Source organism: Artemia sp. Qi Xiang Cuo, chromosome 20, assembly GCF_049724085.1.
Source record: "Artemia sp. Qi Xiang Cuo chromosome 20, ASM4972408v1, whole genome shotgun sequence".
In the NCBI taxonomy this organism is placed as follows: Eukaryota; Metazoa; Arthropoda; class Branchiopoda; order Anostraca; family Artemiidae; genus Artemia; species Artemia sp. Qi Xiang Cuo.
The window spans coordinates 53,980,770-54,004,140 of record NC_142813.1 but is presented as its reverse complement, the minus strand read 5'-3'; the positions used below and the strand labels follow the sequence as shown (position 1 = coordinate 54,004,140).

At 35.8% G+C, this 23,371-nt stretch overlaps 1 protein-coding gene across 3 annotated transcripts in view; it reads left to right on the top strand.

Annotated features, from left to right (window-relative positions):
* LOC148940362 (uncharacterized) overlaps positions 1-23,371 on the top strand; it is a 210,374-nt gene that overhangs the window by 146,567 nt on the left and 40,436 nt on the right. For all 3 annotated transcript variants that reach the window (XM_089106167.1, XM_089106166.1, XM_089106165.1), the window contains one exon: positions 20,062-20,901. In XM_089106167.1, the coding sequence (XP_088962293.1) occupies positions 20,062-20,901 (840 nt within the window). The remainder of the gene's footprint in view (positions 1-20,061; positions 20,902-23,371) is intronic.

Sequence of the window (23,371 nt, the reverse complement as noted above, 5' to 3'; positions counted from 1 at the left end):
GATATAAAACAAATGAAACGATACAGATTAGGGGATTAGGGGATATCATGAAATTGGATCATTTTATTAATTTAAAAAAAATAAATTTCTAAAGGCAACTATATGTTTTGGTGACTTTGAACAGATAGGAGTAGATCGTCATTATCATACTCAAATAAGCATGGGTGTTATATACTTTATTTTTTTGGGGGGGGGGCAGTTTCCTCCCGATAATTAGAAAAAACATTATATAGCCCATGCCTCTTGACTATCTGGATATGGACCCCTCTTCCCCCTTCAGTAAAAGTGCTGGAGCTACGCCCCTGCAAATAAGCTCCCCCTTTTTGAAATCTTTTGACACCCACCCAGACAAATTCGGACTTGTATTTTCATCATTTGATTAACAAAAAAGGGAAGAATACTCCACTTCCCGAAATTGGGTGTCATTCTTGTCTGTACCCTCTTCTGTAATAGCAAAGGAATTGTCTAATTTGATTCCCCAGTCAACACTCTTTTGCCTATCATAATGGCCGTGATCGTGACTATTGCGTCCTATCTTTCCTCCCCCAATGGAACCAGATATAGCCCTAGGAATATATGTACCTATTGTTTTTCATTTATTGGAATCATTGAATCTGTTCGTTAATAGACGTTTTATTCTTAATCCGGTATATAGCAACGTTTTATTGTTAAATAATAAGAACATATATAATGTAAATAAATTATTATAATATAACGTATATAATAATATAAATATATTTAACAAGTATGATATAAAAACGTGGATGAAAATGGAAGGAAACATGGAAGTCTGCTCAATAGAGACTTTTTGTATATTATAAAGGAAGAATATCATTATTGCAGTGCTTTCTTGTAGTTTTGTAAATAGCCCAGGGCTATGTTTTGCCCCATTAGAGGGGGCAGGGAGCGATCGGGATGGTATTGATGGTAACATCGAAATAGCATTGACTGGGGAATTGAACGCTGCTTTTCTTCTGTTGGTGTTTCCTTCAGGTTCCTTCAGGACATAGACAAGAATGATGCATGATGTTCTTTCTTCTTAAGATTATTTTTAAAGAATGATAGACAGTTTTTCCGAGCCTGGAGCTACACGCACATGTATTCAGTGGTCTCAATTCACGAAAATATATGGAGAAGGCAAAACGTATTTCTAAAATATAGGGGGGGAGTATTTTGGAATATTTTTAATGGAAATACCAAAAAAAAGGTATTTTCAAAATGTAGGGTGTGAGGCAGTAAATCTAGGGGTAATCCCCCCTGCTCCCCTCCCAGTTGACGCCCCTGCATGTATTTACAGATTCGATTTAACTTACAATTCTGTAAAGACGTTGGCTTGATTTTACTATAGAAGTGAAGGTTCGTGGATTTCCTCAAATCATTATACCCCTTTGTTATATGTTTAACATAATGAATGGTATTAACGTAACATAAGATATAAAACTGTAACCATTCTTCAGGGTTTTACATCCAGAAAATAGTGAGCTTCTGCGGAAAATCACAGGTATTGTGCCGCAGAGTTGAAGAGCACCCTCGCTTCTTAAAAGCAAGCCACCCTGCAAGCAAGGTAAGAGGAAAGAACACATTTGGAAAAAATAGAATCATATATATTTTAGAGACCAAATACGATAGGAGAAAACTGATTGAATCGGTCGAGAGAACTGGTTTTGTTTGAGGGATGAGAAGTAAACCTAACTTTCCCAAAAAATGCTGCATAACACTTTTTGGATTACCAAAGCTCAAGGCTGTATCCAGGGGGTAGGGGTTTTACCCCCCTCCCTCCGAAATGTTTTTACGAATCGGAAAAACATATCATAGATGAATATAAACACATTTTTGATGTGTTTTTTTTAAGTTTTTATACTCCCCCCCCCCCCTCCCAGACACCCTAAAAAAAATCTTGGATACGTTCTTGCTGACGTTTTTTTTTCATATTGTGTAGTCGTATTCCTTGTTATTTGTGATTTATTCTATCAAAGGGTTGACAGGTATCAACTCTCATTTCTCAAAACTAGCCACCCAGCATACCAATTCTCTGTGCAAAAGTGTTTCCAGCTCATATTGTTGCTTGTTATTGAGTTCTTAGAAAAATTGCTTTTCCTCCTGAACGGTAGATGAATATCCAAGACGAATGCCTTGTCACGAATTCTTTCAAAATATAAAAAAAGTCATGTCCTTTAGCGATGCCATCTATGACAGGCTTTGATGGATACTCATATTTTTGATCTTTTAAAATTCAAGGTATTTTTCTTAATATTGCTTGAATAATTTGAAACAAAACTTTTTCATTTTTATGACTGAAATCTACTACTTATTTTTTTTTTTAGCGCTCAAATCATCAGAAGGGGATAACAGATGCATTGTATGGGAACTGGAAATTCTGAACAGTTTATAATATTGGAGTAAGGGGTAAGGGCAGACACGTACAGGGGAGTTTTTTTCAGGGAGGGGGATTAATAAAAAACAGTACTTATATGATAAGTTGAATACGAAGCACCCAGTAATTCGGGAAAACTTAGGATTTCGGGGGAGGGGGTGTCCCGACTCGAGACTTCATCCCCTGCCTTCTTGTAGCCCATTCTTAATTTTTTGTTCCAAAATCCTCGAATGTACTTTCCTTGTTTGTTATTCATTTAGTACACGGCTTTTTTTTCAGGCCGTGAATTGTAATATAGTGGAGGAAAAATACGGTTTGACCTCGGGAAAATTGCAACAGAATTTTTTTTCACACCAAAATGTTCAGAAAAATCAGCTTAATCACACAAAAAAAATCCCCCCGAACCCTCCTAGCACAATTACCCGAAATCCCCCTTGAAGGGGGAAAATAAGAGGGAAAATCAGAATTTCTATTTGAACGTATTTTGGGGTTTAAGTGGTCGTTTTCTATCAAATCAAGCATGAAGAATCCGAATCCGACGTCAGAAATCACGTTTTCCGTACCCCAGTATCAATTTTCACCTTCACGAAACGGGGAGGGGGTAAAGGACGCAGATCATTATGTGCCGGAGTTCTGCGACTAAAGGATCGTTTTATATCAAATAAAGTATCGTCTTGCCAAAAATAAGGTCAAAAAGTAGTTTTTTTTTTTACTATTTACCTCATTTCCACCTTTAAGGAGCCTGTAATATGAGGGGTTTCTAAGTATAATATCTTGAAAAACCACTTCTTTAATCGAGGTCAAAACTTCAGATCAATTAGTTACAAAAACAAACGTTTAGAGCTCAGGTAAATTAATCACAAAAGTATTTTGATTTTAAAGCACAACCTAAAGCTAATTCTTCTTCCTGCTCGTCTTCGTTATCGTCCTCATCCTGTCTTGCTGCACCATTAGTGCATAACGCCCCTTTACATTCCCCTCAGGCAAAGTTGCAGGGCAAACCGTTCCAACGGCAGCTGCATCTGAGCGACTCGCACTCGCTGGTGCACTGGCACCACAGCATCTTCAGTAGGCTCTCCGGTGCTGGTGAAGCATCTGTCATAATGGGAAGATACATATTCTGTGACGAATAGAGGCACCATCCCCACTCTTCGGGCTTTAACGACTTTGACGTGTCTTGCCACTTCATTATTTTAAAATAGCACCTGTAAAAGGGATACTTTGAGGCAGCCAAAGTCGGTGAAAGCCGCTCTGCCTGAACAAAAGCATTTGTACTTGCAACCCACATTGTGAATGCTCACACCCGGACGTCCTTCAGGGTCTTCTCATTGCTTTTCCCTTTGCATATGCGGAGCAAAGCTTTCTCTCCAGCTTCGACAATCTTCTGGTGGTTGGATCCTGGTGTCATGAAGATCTTACAAGCATCCTTAAAATCCCATCTTTGAGTGACAAGGAAACCGCTGCTGGTTTCCCTACGCCGTGAAGTCTAAATGTTGAATCGCAGCCGGACATTGCTTCGCAAACGAGTAGATTTTCTGCTGCTTCGGTTCCTAGTTTGTTCTTGATCCTTTTTATGTCGTACATTAATCCATTATTTCCATGTGTGTTTGTCAGTATAAAGATATCACATGCATCAAGCTTGGCATGGTACAGCAGAAGGACTAATAGGTCGGTATCATTCCCAATAAAAGTGGTCGATGAAGTTTCAGCGCAACTGACTGAAGTTTGTACAACTAAGACATCGGCATCATCTTGAGCATGTAGAACTTTGCATCCTTATTTCGCCAGCCTCTCAGTAAGTAGGTTGATGAAGCGTTGTTTATTTTTGGGATTTCTCAGAAATTCCTCCTTACTTTTGACGATCTTCATGTTAGGAGAGAATTCAATCGTTGCACACGACAGACCTTTGGTTCTCTTCAGCTGTGTGCAGTTTTTCATCGTCGGTGTATCAGTGTAAGAGTAAAAAACTACCGCTGCCTGGCCGAAATGTCTTGTGACTTAATCTACGTAAGATCCTGCAACCTCAGAATACGTGGATACGGCAGTCCAAGGGATTTTATGGACTAGCCATCCACTGTCCAAAACTCTCTGGGAGGATGGCAGTGTCATTCGACCCTTAAGTCCCTCAGTTTTCATCGGTACATTTGCTAGAGAGGCTTTGTCGGCTGTCCTCATCACCTCGAACGAACTAAAGAGCGATGGTGGAAAAGTACAGAGCTCGAACGACAGAACCTTATTCAAGTCAGAACCACTGTTGCTAGCCACTGCAGCTAGGCGTTGATAGATTAGAGCAGGGTCGACCATTACCCTCTCACTATTTTTTCACCACAGATGACTCCTCAGCCATATTTACAGCTGTCTCCTTTTTCCTGAAAACATATTTGTCAATGTCTTTTGCTTCCAAATCCTTCAAAATCGTTTCTCCCAGATTTGGCATCGTCTGCGTTTACAGATGATGAAGCACGGACACCAGTAACCACGTTCAACAGCTGTGATTCCTACCTGATGTGTTCTAGGGGCTCAATGTGTCGAACTATCTTTTCGATGTCTGCCATGTCTCTAGCTCTCCTCGAAGTTATCGCTTCTACGTGATTTTCAATAGTCAACTCCACGAGGCCAGTCAGTTTCTGCATGCGTTCGTTAACTAGAACCAAAGTAGGCATAGCAGATGTCCAAATTGTCTGCTGTAATTCAGTCAAGCCTCTACCTCTCGTTAGACCTCCACTCGTTTTCATACTTGTCATTAACGTCTGTTCGATCACCAAATCAGGAGAAAGTGCTGCCCAGTAGTTGTCAATTCTTCGGATGAACAGGTATTCCTGTAACGTTCTGTACTGCCCTGGATTGTCTTTCCTCAACTGAAACATCGACTGCACGAACAGCCATGTAGACTTCGTGTAAAGATTGTGGCCGGAAGCAGCAAAGTACGGAAGTAATTCCAACCACGACTGTAGATAAAGCTCAAGGTTGCCACTTCGTTCACCTCTCAGGTTCTTTCTCAGGATTCCAAGTAGGTCCATATACTGAAACCAAAGACGGGCAGTTCTGGACTCGGATAATCGTTCTTTTGCACTTTGAACTATTTCATAGATAAGCTCTGCTGCTTCCGACACCTGCACTTTGTCGACGTCATCTCCTTCAAGGAGAGACTCGTACGCCGTTTTGCTCTGGTAGCATGCCATTGCCATCAAACGCTCTGTTACCCATTTCTGATGATAAAAGGTTCGCATAAAGGGCTACCTCCAAGAGACCATGGCCTCTCACTGCACGAGAGTCAGCTTTGCCTTGTAACATACTATGCCCAGTGTTAGGCGCATATACTTGACTTAGGATTTCCAAAAGTCCCGAGTCAGCCATAAGGAAGCCAATAGCTCCTAGGAAACTCATGCGTGTGTGAAATCCACCCAGAACAACAATATCATTTCTTAAAGCACTTGTGGCAGGCTCTGCATCGACGATACACTTCGCCTTCCAGTAAAGTGGTGGGTCAAAGATAATGACTAGAGTTTTTTCCAGCTTGATTAGCGCGCTTGTTAGCATGCATAAGTGTAGAATAAACACAGGAGATATCGCTTGGGTTGTGGTTAATCCTTGGCAAAAAACGAATTTTCGAGTCCCGGATGAGGTAGCTTTTGGTGTATTGACCATATAAAGGCCGACCAGCTCATGTATGCGCTTTTGAAAAAGCCCGAGATGCGCCAGAGCGTTTCAACCTCCATTCATTGTCATAAGTGTCATCATTTTTTGTCAAGCAAACTAAAGTCCTTGGTTGTGACTTGGCAGGTTTTTGGTAAATGTAGAATGGCACTGTGCCGACTGACTTCATCCCATCTCCACTTACTTCCTTTCTTGGCACTGAAAGTTCCGTTACCGGAAAATCAGGTGTAGACACTTCAATAAGACCCATTCCATGAAAAGTATTCAGGCCGTCTATATTAGCAATATCATAATTGACGCTGTCTCCTACATACTGAAAAAAATGTGCTTTCTCTTTGGACTCTTCCAACAACGTTTGATATACTGCTCCACATCTCTCAAATCTGTTGGCCTCTGAGTACGAAGAGCAGAAGCCGAGATTGTGCAGTGTGTAAATTAAAAATCGCAGATCCCAGTTTATTCTTTTTTCTTTTTTTTTTGCGGAAGTAAAAAAAAAACGGCACAAACATTGTATATAGCCTCGAACACGCCAGTCTTCTATCAAGTACTATGGTAGATATCTCCACTGACTATAAAGAATGACACTAAGGAATGGAATCCGCAAACTGAAGGGGAGTGGAAGGGGATTCTGGAATACTGGTTTGAAATTAAACTGTTCGAGACTCGTATTCTAAGGTGCCATTCCTAGCTTGATTGAAAATGGTGAATCAACTGATAAGTGATTAAAATGACTAGTTCATGTTGGTCAACTTTCACAGCCGTTTTTGGTAAGATGGGGTACTTGACCACGTAAAATAAAGTTTTTAACTTCATTTTGGAATTCGCCGCCATTTATTTCATAGGAAACGACCAAATAATCCAGCAGCCTCATAATTTCAAGTTTTACCCCGCCACACTCTGACCTTTATGAGTGAAAATGGGCATTAGGTTTCTTACAAACTAAAATCTGAAATCATATTTGAATTAAATAAGCTTAGTTTGATAGGAAACAACTATTCAAACCCCAAAATATGAACAACCAGAACAATTGATGTAGCCCCCCGTGTTTCACCTTCAAGGGTGACTTTGAGATACATTTGCAGGGGGATTCGGGGGGATTTTTTTTTGTGCGATTAAGCTGTTTTTTCTGAGCATTTTGGTGTGAAAAAAAAATTCTATTACAATTTCCCCGAGGTTTGACCATTTTTTTCCGAATCTTTCCTCCACTATTAGAACTAGGGCAGTTTGAACAATTTATGGTATGCCGAGTTTGGAGGTATGGGCTAACGTGCCTCCTTGAGAAACACTTATAGCCATTTGAGTCAATTATTAATTCATCATTACAAAAACTATTTGTTTTCGTTGTTTTTATTCATTTAGCCCTAACAACAACAAAACCTACACACACCAATGTCAACTGACAACGTATGACCTTAAATTGGCAACCAAGCTAACATTTATCACTTGAACCGTTTTTTATTTACTCGTTTCTGAGAAAAATTCTAAGCAAACTCGAATAATGTGCTCTCTTATCGCTTTTGTGAGGTTAGGAATGGAAAAATTGCGTCTCTTTAAATGTTTTGAGCTAAGAAACTTTAGGCTTGTTTTCAGGCCACCCACATTCAACAGGGTGTTTGACATGGGTCGTGCAAATTATCATTTTGAGCACCATGTTCACGGGCGAATATTTTCTCAGAAACAGTGTTCAACCTTGCTATTCTGGCGCGTTACAATTTTGAGGAATCTGTGTCCAACACGCTTGGAACTCGTAAGCTGAAAACGCTTTAAAGGTTTGCTGGGTTGAACACCGAAAACCTGAAACCGATTTTTGTCGAACCCGCTCAAAACACGGTTCAAACCCCTTGCCTGAAAACACAACTGTTGTTAGAAGTTCAGACAAAACAGAGGTTTGTGTGAATCTCAGAAGAAGTAGAAGCATTTATTATTTGTCAATTTTAAAAATTTTTTGAATAGTTAGTAGAAAATGTTGTTTTTGTCAACTTTTCCTTTATTAGAATTTTGTTTAGTTGTTTCTTTGTTATAACATTTTGTCTTATACTCCAACCATATTTCTCAGAGATTTATGTTTCATTTCAACCAAATACTGTTCAGCTCAACGTTGCTCCTGCACCCTCACAATTTGTTCCGCATGATATTGGCGAAATTTCCTACAAAATAAATAATAATGGTTTTGAACTAATAATTAATTTGAAAAAAATAATTAATAGAAAATGGTTTAGAAACTGGTGAGAGAAGTGCGCTAACTGAGCTGCTCTTCGATGATTCCAAGATTGAAAGACAAAAAATAAGATGTTATACTTCTCATAGATAGTATATAGATATAGACTTGCCCCCCCCCTCTTCCGAAAAAAAAATGTTGGTAGGAGCCAATGGTTCAGGAGGGCAAGATTAGCTAAGAATAGTTAGGAGTAAAATTCAGTGTCGTCTATTCATGAGTAAGTTTAGTCTTCAGGAATCTGATATTACTCCAGGTTGTTTGAGCTTTTGTTACTACTCGTCGACTTGTCTACTTTGTTGAATTCATGCATTCGTTTCAATTTTTACTCAGTTTCTTCCGCATAGTTTTTTTTATTTAGTTTTTATTCAGTTTATTCAACTTGGTTTGGTTTCAATTATGCATTTCCCATATGTTTTTTTCACATTTTTGGCTCTTATATAAAACTTCCACAATCTGGTTCTGTAAACTGAGGAAATGCTGTAATGGATGATCGTATAACGAATACTGTCGAATCCTCATAATATTCATGAGATTTTGGTTGGAAATGTCCCCAAGAAAATGTAGAGGCAAAGAAATGTCCTCTAAGACCGACATAGAGATTTATGAGACATAGTCGCTAAAAATATGATATTAGTGTACTAATTCTGAAACACCGTCTAACCTGGTTTGGTCATGTTTTTCTTAAGCTAGATAGCGCTCTTACCAAACAGTTGTTGAACTGTAAACACCTGATTCACTTGAAGAAGAACAAGGGGAGGGCAGAAGTCTTGACTTATCCAGACAGTCAAGACCGACCTGAAGCCAATGGGGGCTTTTGATGCGACGGGTGAAAATGGAGTAAAAGTTGGTTGGAGATGACTACACAGCACACTGAAGAACTAGAAGAGCATGGCATTAAACCGTCTGCTTGATCATAGCAACAGGTAGAGCCAAAGAGCATGTGTCCTAAGACAAGTAAGTAGCCAGGACAAATTAAAACATAGACTGAGTATTTTCTTCCGAATCGGCAGCCTTAAGGAATATTGCCAAATTTGATTTTATTGTCTCGCAGTCAGTTTATTGTCTCATCTTGAACGTTTTTGTGGTGTTTAAGGACGGTCTTGGTTTAAAAGACGAATTTGGTTTGATAGCTAATAACTTTGCGTGCTACCTTCGCTGATAAGACGGTCCTCGTAAAAACAGTCGTTTCGCCCAAATTTCGACTGTGTCTCAGTCATCATGTTTTTACGACTCACGATAATTATGTTAATTGGATTCCAAGTCGTTGTGGAATTTTGCATGGTTTATTGTCAAATTACTTTTGACTAATTAGTTTTGCCAGTTAAACATGTAAAAACAAAACCAGAAACAAATTATCCACGCCAAAGCTACGAGAACGGCGCCAAGTTTTCCATCCTCCAGAGAAGGCTAGGGTCCATCAATGCGAGTCTAAAGAGATCTTGATATTCAAAAGTAGATATTTAATGTTTCTTTTTAACCTTTTCGAGCTATTTTTGCGAGAGTGGAAGTAGAAGTGGCTCTGGCCCGTGATCCTTACTAGGGGGCTGGGACGCTGAAAAATTGCGCACATCATGTAGCACATATCAAACGTGTTGGAAGGGGGTAACATGTGGTGCAAGGAGGAATAGCGTAATGTAAGTGTGCATATACCTAGCTTAGAACGTGCCATGCGTGGCGGAGAAAGCGGTGCTCCGAGATGTACGCATAGTGATGAAGAGTTGGCAACCCGTCAAATCTCTATTACTTGGTGGTTCAGGCTCCTTACTATTGGTTTTGGTTCTGTTTACTATATTTGGTCGCATGTATTTAGTAACAATGGGTTATAATAGCCTATTGATTCATGATATAATTACCAAACGTGCGTATACTACGATCTTTAAGCACGGGTACTAAGCTTTTTGTTCGGGGTGGTGGTGGTATTTTTGTTCGAAGGGGGCATGCAAATTTTTTTTTAGACAACTCTACAAAAACTAGTTTAAATGTGTTTTGCCACTTTTTTCGGGTCCACTTTTTTCATGTATATATACATATATATATATATATATATATATATATATATATATATATATATATATATATATATATATATATATATATATATATATATATATATATATATATATATATATATATATATATATGCGATCTTTAAGCAAGGGTACATCTAAGCTTTTTGTTCGGGGTGGTGGTGGTATTTTTGTTCGAAGGGGGCATGCAAATTTTTTTTAGACAACTCTACAAAAACTAGTTTAAATGTGTTTTGCCACTTTTTTCGGGTCCACTTTTTTCATATATATATATATATATATATATATATATATATATATATATATATATATATATATATATACACATGTATACATATAGGCATATATATATATATATATATATATATATATATATATATATATATACACATGTATACATATAGGCCATATATATATATATATATATATATATATATATATATATATATATATATATATATATATATATATATATAAACGTATATATATACGTACATATATATATATATATAGGTATATATATATGTATATATATGTGCTTATATATGTATATGTATATATTAGTTTTTAATTTTTATTTTAAGTATTTTTACTTTTTTTTTGTTTATTGTTTATTTAGCTTTTTTTGTTTCTTCCACTTAAACGTTTTCTTGCGAAATAAATTGATATGTTTAATTTAGTATTTCTTTCTAATTGACATTTGATTTAGAATTATCGATATTTAATACTTTCATAAGTTTGGATTTTTGTTTGGGGGGGGGCGGGTATTTTTGTTCTGAAGGCGTATGAAAAAAACTTTACACAACTCTGCAAAAATAAGTTTAAATGTGTTTTTCACTTTTTATGGGTTGGGGAAAAATATTGGCGGGGGGGGGGGGGTTATATTAAAAAAATGCATTTTCATTTTTTAATAAAAATGAAATTTTAAAAATTACAAAATGATTGTAACCGTGAGATTATTTATTTGACTGTTTAGATTATAATCAAAGAGGTACAAATAGAATCAGGTTATAGAAAGTATAAATACATTGATAGCGAAGATGGAAGCGGTCACTGCTTTCTTGGAAGCAGTGACTTGCATGCCACTGCTTATTTATGGAATTCGAAAAATGCACTAGAGCCTACAAATTATTTCCATTTTAGCGCATGAACTAAACAATTTTATTTAATTATTTGAATTATTTTAATTAATAAAATAATTTTATTTAACATAACTAAGTAATTTTCTATCCACCGAGTCCCGCCCATGGCGTTGACCGCCCATATTATTTTGTTTTGCTAAATATCTCTCGAAAACTTATAATGCATATTAAACAGTAAGTGGTTAAAAGGATATTATGATTTCACATTCAGTTTGGTAACGCCCCTTAATAGCCCCCACTCTCCTCCAAGTGACTGCGTTTCATTCTCTTAACATTGTTCATGTTGTTTGTACTCAGGATATTATTAGCCCATTTACTTTTTGTCTCAGAATTGCTGTCTGTAGTTGGTACATTTGTTGAGATACAGGGCATATTTATAGTTTTAATTCAGGGAGGGAGGGTGTCGGATAAAAGCTTCCAAAAGTTCAAAAACTTACTAGCAACTCAGTTTATTATTGTAACAGTCTTCGTCTCTGTGAGCATTCGCATGTAAGGTTATTACTTAGCTTATTTTTACTAGCCTAAAATTGATTATAATCTGATTGTAATTATGAAATAGCTAATTATATTTCGGCTTTAAGGCCTGTCCCAGCATTGAACACCCATACTATTTTGCTTCACTAAAAATATCTCGAAAATTCTTTAGCTCACATTCAACGGTTCGTACATAAAAGACTTGTTAAGATTTTAGATATAGTTTTGTAATGCCTGCTTTATCTTCCTTTTAAATGTCTTAATTTCACTTACTTGGCAGTATTTATATTATCAATTTCTAGGCCTCTATTGGCCCTTATATCCAGTTCTGAACGCCTCTTCCAAAATTTTTGGCCGACTCGTAAAAACGAAATAAAATGTATATGAACAAATTTTTGTTCCTTTTTTTAAGGTTTTTTGTACCCCCTAAAAAATCCCCTCCCCCGAACAAAAATCTTGGATACACCCTTTGCCCATACCCTGTATATTCGCTTTTGGCAATGCCTTCTTTAATGGCCCTTTAAATATCTTAATTTCACTCACTTGACATTATTTATGTTAGCAATTTTCACGCATCTATTAGCCAATATCCTTTTTGTCTCAAATGTTTTGTCCCGATTAGGCAAATGTGTTGACCTCACACCCACTTTTAAGTCTCACTTTTAAGACCTTTCAAGCTACTTTAAGCCACTGTTAAGCACAGTATATAAATATTAGACAATATGTTCGTGTTCCGGAGAACGTAAAAACATAAGCGACATTAGATCTTTTCACGGGTAGACAAGTCAAATTTCTCTTGAACGCGAAACTTGACTTCAACGTTGGAACACTAAATTTTGAAGAAACTAATTTTAAATTAATATATTTCAATACACATATGAAAATTGGTAATTAGTCGTGCATTGTTATCATTAGATGTTTTTAGGAATTAAAAGTAGGTTTCGAAGTCTCGAGTTGGTTTCAAAGGCATTTTGAGAAAGTTTCTGCCAAAATACGCGTTCCAGGGTAATTGGACCGCTGATGGCAGATCAATGAGAGGAGCTGTTTGTACGCGCTAATGAAAGAGTATGTGGGAGGAGCTATTTGTTCGCACCAAGAATGAAGAGCCAGAAATTATCTGCGGTGAACTTACTGCTAATTATCTTTATACAGTGCTTTTAAGCCTGCACGAAGGGAGAGCTTTTATGAAAAATAGTACTTTGGCACTATAGCTCTTGAAGAAAAAAAACTTAGCCACCTATCAAAAGAGTTACTTTGGGGGGCGGTAAAGTTTTATTTTTTTTATTGGTGGTGTTCTGATTCGTTCGCTAGCGCCGCCCAGGCTCGACTCTCCATATTGTTTTCAAAAAAAAAATCGATTTTGGTGATGGCTTATAAATATGTAATGTCTTTTGTCAATCAAAAAGTCTAATCTTTTTTTATTTCAATTTTTAGGCAGTTATTAGCAAAAATAATAATTTGGGCGTTCAGCACCAGGCTGGCGCTAAAATTGACTTGGATCAGGGCTAATTATGAATCCATCAATGATGTATGATTACCAATGTAATGGTTTGGTTGTGGTTTTGTAACTGCCAGAAAAAAGACAATTACGCTCAATAACTCTCATCATTATTGTTTCTTTCCTTAAATCTTTAAAATGACTGATTTTCATGTGAGATTTATATTTCTTACCTTTTTCCGACAAAAACCACGTAAAAAATGATTTATAGTGAGGTTATATCTTCTCTATACCCAAGTATGTTGGTATAGTTTTGCAAAGGCGGGTATACTTACCCATTCTACCTCAGAGAAAGGGAGAGTAATCCCCATTTTAATTCTAGAGAGCCTCAATATTTGCAAAGTTGGGCCTAAAACCGGTCTTGAGGTAAAAAAAAAGTTAGGTTCTCAAAAAGTACCGGTTCTCAGATATCTTTCAAACGGAAAGGTATGATAAGTATAAACAGGGTATTTTAACTGAGAGTGCCCTCTCACCAGCTGCAGATTGAGGGAAGGGATTGTCCACCTCTATTTTGGCTTGGGTGAACTTTATTCTTTTTTTTTTTTTTTTTTTTTTTTTTTTGCAGCTTTCCCTTATAAAAAAAAAAGAAAAAAAGTATATTGAAGTTCAAGCATATGAGTCTGTTTGACAAAAAAAAGAAGGCAAAAAAGGTCGAAAGTTCAAACCATCCTTACTATAATCCCGGATCTGACAGTGTCTGTGACTCTTTAGTAACCATACAAAGTGCAAGAGAAAGCATTTTTCAAATTGAAAATAAAAAAAAATCTAAAGAATCAATTATCAACCTGTTTTGTAAAATTATTTCTGATTCGTAGCAAATAATTAATGTATGAAATTTATGGTATATTATTGATTAATAAGTAAATTAACTGAATAAATCGAAATAATTTAATAAATTAAGTTAATACTATGAGAAACTAATGATTTAAACTTTGTGATTTCTTTTTGTATCTCCAAGACACTAAAATAAAGATTTCTAAGACCTGCTTGAATCATGGCCCCTTCTTTATTATTTGTATGGATGATATCTCTTCTTTTATAGGTGTGTTGAAAAATGTACCAAAATCTAAACAATTTCATATATTGAAACCTCAAAACAGAATGTTTTTGTAATATATATATATATATATATATATATATATATATATATATATATATATATATATATATATATATATATATATATATATATATATATATATATATATATATATATATATATATATATATATATATATATATATATTATATATATATATATATATATATATATATATATATATATATATATATATATATATATATATATATATATATATATATATATATATATATATATATATATATATATATATATATATATATATATATATATATATATATATATATATATATATATATATATATATATATATATATATATATATATATATATATATATATATATATATATATATATATAGCGTTCAACTGAAGTATCAGATATTTCATTTGTCATAAAGTAAAAAGTGATGATTATCAAAACAATAACTTTTTTTGTATTTAGGACCCTTTCAAACAGTTCGTGGTAACGAACTGTAAGTAAGGAGCGACCCGGCTCAATGGTAACCGAAACACTAGAAAACGGGATTTTCATACCAATAGATACATCAAAAGAATCAGATTTCAATGCTGATATTAAATATATAACTTTCATCAAGTTTAGTGCTACCCATCAAAAGCTACGCGTCTGAGAAAATTTGGCTGATTTTCAAAAAAAGGGGGAAAGACCCCCTAAAAGTTATAGAACCTTAATGAAAATAACACCATCATATTCAGCGTATCAGAGAACCCTACTGTAGAGGTTTCAAGCTCCTATCTACAAAAATGTGGAATTTTGCAATTTTTTTTGCCAGAAGAAAGATCACGGATACTTGTTTATTTGTTTTCTTTTTTTTTCCCCAGGGTTGATGGCATCGACCCAGTGGTCCTAGAATATCGTGGGAGGGCCCAATGGAACGGAAATTAAAAGTTCTAGTACCTTTTTTAAGTGACCAAAAAGAATGGAGGGCAACTAGGCCCCCTCCCAGTCTCATTTTTTCCCAAAGTCATCCGATCAAAATTTTGAGATAGCCATTTTGTTCAGTATGGTCGAAAATATGATAAATATGTCTTTTAGGATGACTCAATCCCCCGAAGTCCCCAGGGGGAGGGCTAAAAGTTATGAACTTTACCCAATGTTAATATATAGTATTGGTTATTGGGAAGTATACAGAAGTTTTCAGGAGGGGTTTTTTCTGGTAGTAGGGGGGTGGGGTCGAGGGTTATGTTGGAGGATCTGTCCATGAAGGAAGTTTTCATGGGGGAAGGGAAATTGCCATGAAGGGGGCGCCCGACTTGCCAGCATTATTTATTGGTTATTGGGAAGTATACAGACATTTTCAAGAAGGATTTTTTCTGGAGGGGGGGGCTAGAGGAGGGGGTTGCTCTGGAGAATCTTTCCGTGGAGGATTTTTCTTTGGGGTAAGGGACGTTTTTATGAAGGGGGCGCCGGATTTCCAAGCATTATTTAAAAAACGATCAGAAATTAAATAAAAAAAAGCAAGTTTTTTCAACTGAAAGTAAGAAGCAACATTAGAACTTGAAACGAACAAAAATTATAACGTATGTGAGGGAGTTCTCCCCCAAGTCAATACCTCGCTCTTTACGCTACAGTTTTTTTAGTGCTTTCAAAAGAGCTATCTATTCTAATTAAACGGCCTTTGTGATTCAGGGGTTTGTGAATAAATTTTTTTTTAACTTTTAACGTAAAGAGCGTGGTATTGACTAAGGGGAGAACCCCCTCATATACGTAATAAAAAAAAAACAATAAAAAAAAACAAGTGATACGGCTCAATAGTATTCGAAACTTTTAAAAACGGAATTTTTATGTCAATAAATGTATCAAAAGAATGTGTTTATAATGCTGATTCTAAATATATAAATTTTATTAAGTTTAGTATTACTCATCAAAGGCTACGACTATACGAGCCTGAGAAAAATTACCCGATTTTTTAAAGAGGGGGGAAACATCCCCTACAAGTGAAAGAATTTTAATGAAAATCACACCGTCAGATTCAGCGTATCAGAAAACCCTATTACATAGGTTTCAAGCTCATATCTGCAAAAATCTGCAACTTTGCATTTTTTGCTAGAAGAAAAATATACGAATATAGAAGTTAGTTACGTAAGTTAATTTGTTAATTACGTCATAACCAAATTTAGAGACATCCATTTAGCAAAAGAAATGTAAAATTTAATGCAAATTTTGTTTACTTATTCAATGACGGTGAGCCAAAATAAAACCTGCATTAACTAAAAAACGATCAGAAATTAAATAAAAAAACAAGTTTTTTTAACTGAAAGTAAGGACCTATATTAAAACTTAAAACGAACAGAAATTATTCCGTATATGAAAGGGGTTGTCCCCGCCGCACCGCCTCGATATTTACGCTACCTTTCGACTTTTTCTAAGAACTTTATTTTTTAAAACTATAAAAAAAACTTTAGCGTAAATAGCGAAGCGCTGAGGAGGGGACAACCTCTTTCGTATACGGAATAGTTTCTGTTCGTCTTTAGTTTTAATGTGGCTCCTTACTTTCAGTTTATAAAAAACTTGTTTTTTTTTATTTAATTCAATTAGAGGCCATATGGCTTAAGAGTATGAGTTTACTTGATTAAAACTGAATATTTTAATGCTGGAATTGTGGAAATGGACACTACAGAGGTTTAGACTCGTTGAATCTCACTTAATACGGGGCTCAGCCATATGGATTTTCTTGCTTGATCGGCCATGTCATACGAATTTATTTTGTTGTAAAAACCGAGGTGTCGTTCGTATCTGCGCACTCGTTAGATGAAAATTTGTGTATTTCTAGCTCATCACCCTGAGCATAAAAGGGTATCGTAAAAGTAATTTATTATCCTGGGTAAAATGTAATAATGAGGCCCCCTGCCTCAATACCAAGTTCGAAGTCCCTTTTCATTCCCAAAATTTCAACTCGAACTCCCATCCCTGAGGCAAAACAGGGCACACACATTTCAATGTGCTCATAATTCATTGAAATGACAAAACACTATACAAAGGTGACATCTCTTTTTAGTACCATTTGTCCCCAATAAATAGTACATTCAATAAATGAATTGTGTATCACCAATCTACGCAAAATGAGAGATAAACATGTATGATGCATTTAAACCACAGTTTCATTGATTCTGGACTTCTTAGTTCTCCTCTCTATCTTCCCCTCCCATCCGTGAGAAAGCTAAACCCTCCAATTCATACATCTTAGAATAACTCTAATTAAGACGGGCAGGGCTGTATCCAGGATTTGTTTTTGGGGGAGGGGGGGGGTTCAAAAGGATTTTCTTTCGGGAGGGTTTTACAAAAACTATAAAAACGCATTAAAAATTGGTTTGTATTCCCTTTGTTACGTATTTACGAATAGGACAAACCCTTTTTTTTTGGGGGGGGGATTCAAACCCCATAATCCCCCCTGGATACGGCCTTGAGGACGGGCTAATTTTTTCATAAATTACTTTGCAGAATAATATCTACTTATGACTACATAATTAAACTATACTGAAATGATTTCCTCATATATAAAATTTAGAATATTGTAAATTGTCATCAGTGTATGAATTTAAAACTTTTTAAATCAAGCATTCTACATAGTAAATAACCCACTCAAGAAGCATGGCTGTCCTCGGGAGGGGGGGGGGCGGCGAGAATGCTTCATTAACTTAACTTCTTAAAGCTATATTTGATATTCAAATATTCAGATTTTTTTCCTAATTTTAGTGACTATTCTCAAAACTTTATTATATATGACACCCCGTCATTATTTAGGAACCTTCTCCCTCCCCCTCTCCGTTATGTGCAGGCGTACTATTTATTTCATTCGTAAATCTAAAAAAAAAAACAGATCTTAAGATTATTCTTCTCGTGGAATACCAGAGGAAAGAGAATCCTTGAGTTATATTGATTCTCTTCGAATGACCTTCTTTCTTCAGCCAACCACGCTCTTGGTATCTCACGAGTGACACGTGTATATGAAGGGGGATTTATTACAGAGGTTCAACACGTGCTCTTGGAAAACCTTTCTTCGCCATTGCTATATTTCAGTTCAGACATCCATATATTAAATAAAGATAGAATCAAGGCCGTACCCAGGATTTTTTTTCAGAGGGTGTTTTACTATTTTTTTTTTTTTGGGGGGGGGGGAGTTACACAAAAAACCTCAAAAACGCCTACAAAATTTGTTAATGTTCGTTTTTGTTACGTTTTTACAAGTCAGACAAACATTTCGGGGGGGGGAATCCCCTGACCCCCTGGATACGGCCTTGGATAGAATGGCTTTTATCTCTCCTTTTCAATATTTTGCTTCTATTAACGATTGGCCTCCCTTAATTTGGAACCCCTTCTAGATTTTTTTGCTTTGAGCTTCTATGCCTAGTGGGTTTTACTTAGTCATCAATGGATATCCGCCTGGTTCTACTCCACACAATTCAACTAATCCTATGATGTTTAGGCATTTCTTGCTTCAAATTAATCCCCAAAGTGCCCTCGCTGTATTTAGTTTGTGAAAGGTGTGAAAGTCCGTCACTCAAGCTATTAGCAACCCCATCGCATGAGTTACGCTATAGTCAGAACTTTAATTTATTCCGAGTTTTGTTTTTGCATTATGGTCGTATCCAGGAAGTTTTTCGACGGGAGGGGGGGTACAAAAACTTTACTGAACATATTAATAATTTTTGTATATGCTTTCGTCACTTTTTTACGAGCCAGACAATTTTTTTTTGGGGGGGGGTTGACAAAACTTGCCATCCTCTCCATGGATATGGCCTTGACTCGCATTGTGTCTTTGCATTGTCGCCAGATTCAGAATACTTGTAGAAAAACTGCCTTGTTAAGCTACTGTCTTTTATAGATGAAGTACCCAAGGACATCAAGATAAAGATATTTATTATCCCTCCCCTGAACCTATCGTAGGTCGATTCACACCTAGAAACCGTTGTTTTCTAAGATTTCTCTTTGGTCGTTTCCAAATTATGAGTCTTTAAGACAGCATCCCATTTTAGTCAGTGTTGCCACAATATACCGGAAAATAAATCAGCAAAGGCATTTAGTCAATTTGACAGCGCTTTTTGTCCTTAGAAGGGTGGCAACCCTGTTGCTGCTCAGGCATAGGAGTTTTGCCGAGTGGCCTTTAATAGTTGCTATACGAGAATCTCGCCCGTTTAACCTGTTTACACAATGTCAATATTGATCAGGGAAAGGGGAAGGGTGGTCCATTGGTTTTGTTTATTAACTAATGCCTTGATACGCATTATAGTGATTATTAAAATATGAGTAATTTTGATGAGTTACGAGTGAAATATGAAGAGTATGAGTGTTAATGCCTTAATGCTTATTAACTCTCACAAGTTTTGTCATTTGCCTCCATTTCCCCCAATTTGATGATGACTGTACAGAAGTTAATACACTAAATATGCTAGTTAACCGTCAAATCCACAAAAGTTTGATGCAAAACTTAATACGAAGTTAATTTTCGATTGTGTCAGATAGTTATTCACTCTCACCTGAAACAAAAAAATTAATTTTAATTAAGTATTATTAACTTTTTGTCGAACATTTATTTAATATTTTATAGGATCTTGCACTTGATGTTAAGGTTGAAACGTCAGACGATTTAATCTCAGAAGAAGGAAAGGGGAACTCTTCGATCCCGTTTATTCCTCCAAGACAAGACGCATTAATCCAGACAGATACACCTGAATCCAGTGATAATGAATATGAGGTAGAAGGTGAGGATGATGAAAAAGATAAACTTGTGATTGTTGAGCCTCCAAATGAAGACGTAGTGTCAACATTAAATTTGGGGACTAGTCATAGTAGTAGTGAGTTTAAAACTTTAGAAGTGGGTGACATTGGCTTATCATGTTTTCCACTTAATTGTGATATAAAGAGTGAAAATTTAAGAGATGCAGAAGTACCTGAGAAATTGAAAGTACAAGAAGTTGAATCGACGACACCTGACTTAAGTGGCCTCAAATTGCTAATGGATAGTATAGACAAAGTGGAAGCTAGAAAAAGTTCGCCCTGTGAGGGGCTTGACCTTTTATCAACTGTGGCTGAAACGCGTTTGCTCCAGAGTTATTCCTCTGATAATAAAACATTTGACTCCCTTTGTACCGTAGCAAGTACTTATTGTGATAGTTCGTTGTCTGAAGATGTGCCGTCGTTAAAAAAGGATGATTTTGTTATGGATCCCGTGGAATTGGAGATGAGGATACGTATGGCAGAACTTCAGAGAAAGTATCGCGAAAAACGAAAGGAACTTAATCGATTAGATGAAAAGAGTCCTACAAAACGAGTGTCTGTTGCTCGTAAATTCTCTGTCTCGGAAACAAGAGTGAAAAAGAACATTGGCCTTGAAACTGGGAAGAGAAGGTCAAAGTCTGCAAGCGATAAGCAGGACAATGTCATATTGGTGAGTCATCTTTTTTACTTTTCTTGGAAACTTTTTTTTTTCAATTGCTGAGGTAATGAACAGTCATTCATTAAGTTGATAGACAATGTCCTTATTCGTCAAAAACGTTGTTCTCATTAGGATTTTATTCTGCAAAGTATTAAAACTTTTTAAATATATTCAAAGGTTCTCAGATCTAATGTAAAGTTTAAAATTAAAGAAATGAAAGAAAGTTTAGCTAACACATTCAAGTGGGGCTCGAGGATTTATTTGACTTAAAGTATCAAGGACAGTGAAAAGTAAAATTTGGTTGGGTACTTGTTGGTTATTGGAAACACTTTCAAGAATTACGCTTAGTTTACCTCTGAGAAAACTGGTTTCATAGCTACAAAAACTAGTAATGGATGATACGATGCATTGGGCTAACTTAGAATGCATTGGACTTGTGTATTTTATTCTATATATTTGCACATTAGGGGTGAGGGGGGTTAGGTTACTTTAGTTTACGTTAGGGTGGGTCGGGTTAGGTTGGGTTAGGTTTTCCATAATTTTGTTTATAAAGTATTATTTTATCATCATGTTTTCTGTCTAAGTCCAATACATTGTACCATCCATCACTTGTATTTGTAGCTAGGAAACCGGTGTTCTGAAATATAACCTAAGCGTAATTCTTGAGTGTGTTTCCAATAACCGACAAGTACGTTTGGTTGCTTAATTTGATTCAGTAGAAACTTTTTAATATCCAGCCCCAAATTTAAAGAATCGAAACGTCGGTAAAAATAAGCAAAAAATAATCAGAAACATTTGATCAAAGTAACTGTCATAGACCCATTAAAAATGCACTAGTGTAGGTTGCACTATGTACTATGCACTAGTGCTGGTAGAATGTTTCAGTTTAACTTGTTATAAACACCACCAACCCGAGCAACGGCTCTGGTTAAAAGCATATCGGACCAAACTGCCTAAGAAAGTGTAATTGTCCTTTTCAACCAACAAATTATTGATCTTGAAAAATTTACGGCTGAAAAGCTATGACAAATTTCACTAATTAGTCTTTAACTTTACTTAAAACTGACAAAAATGGTTCTAATGTTAAGGCCGTTCTATACTATAAAGGATCACCCTTCTAGAGAATGACCCTGTATGAATTCGACTACTCCAAGTGTAAACGAATATAAATATTATTTATGAAATCATTCGATCTTGAGTTTCATTTATTTACTGACAAATCAAAGGATTAGCTCCAAAACTAGTACAACACATTTGGATTTGAATTTATAATAAGACCTGATTCTTTCACTTTTTCATTTACTATTTCATTCCAGTTGGTTTCTGTTAGTTTCATTGGAAAGTAGGATTTCATTGCATTTAGGTAATGTTGCACAGTACTGTTCAAGTTATTTATTTATGTTTAATGCAACAGACAGATGTCAGTTTTGCTTCGGTACTTGTCTATTATATAAAACACACTCGAGAAGTGAAGTTTGGTGAATGCTAGTGGAATAAAACAAAATTATGATGAAAATATAACAGTTTAGAAGCAATTTTGGGCTATATATTTGTACATTAGGGTTGGTAGGAGGGGGGGGGGGTGTTAAATCATAACATATATTAAATACGGAACCTAAACAAACCTATTTTAACCTGACCAAACCTATTTAACCTAATGAAAAAAAATATGATGAAAAAGAATACTTTATTAGCAAAATTGTGAAAACTACAACTTGCAAATATGCTCCCAGAACGCAGAAATGTCAACAAGAATCGCGTTAAAATGAACCCGGCCTTCTATCTTTACTGCCGCCCGCCACATGTACTCTACTAAGTATGAATGTAAATGAGGGCGGGATGTACCTCGCTGCCGTTTGTTCCTCCACTTTGTGGAACCCTACATTCTCTCTACTTTTTGGGTGAGGCCCCGGTTTCTGAGTCGACAAAATTATTTTTGTGGTTCACTTTCAAATGAGTGAAACCTGCATGTTCCAGCTCAGTTGTGTTGTAGCCCTTCCAACAATCTAAAATGATTCTTGATCATCCATGGTGAGACACTATATTCTATCACTAGTTGAAGCAAACTAAGCGGTGTCCTCAAAAATCGTGTTAATAATGAAATAAAATGAATTAGGTCAAGAATCGCGTTAACACTGAACTTTTCTTTGTTTTTGATACTGTAAACCGACTTTAAAGCTCCCAATTGAATACTTTGCAAATGACCTTCACAATCTTCCAAATAAAGTATTCTGTTTTTGTCGTATTTTATTATCACCAACCTTCTCTTTTCAAGTGTATTATATATAATAGACAAGTACCTTTGCTTCTTATATCTTTTTTTTATTTAGCCTACATAATATTAATGTCAAGCAGTCATGTAAAAAAAGAAGTTATATTTTACTTAAAAACAACACAATATTACGAATCATATCAGAAGTATGACTACACGAGGTACAAGACCAATATCTTATGCAGTTAGATACCTTATACAGGCACGTAC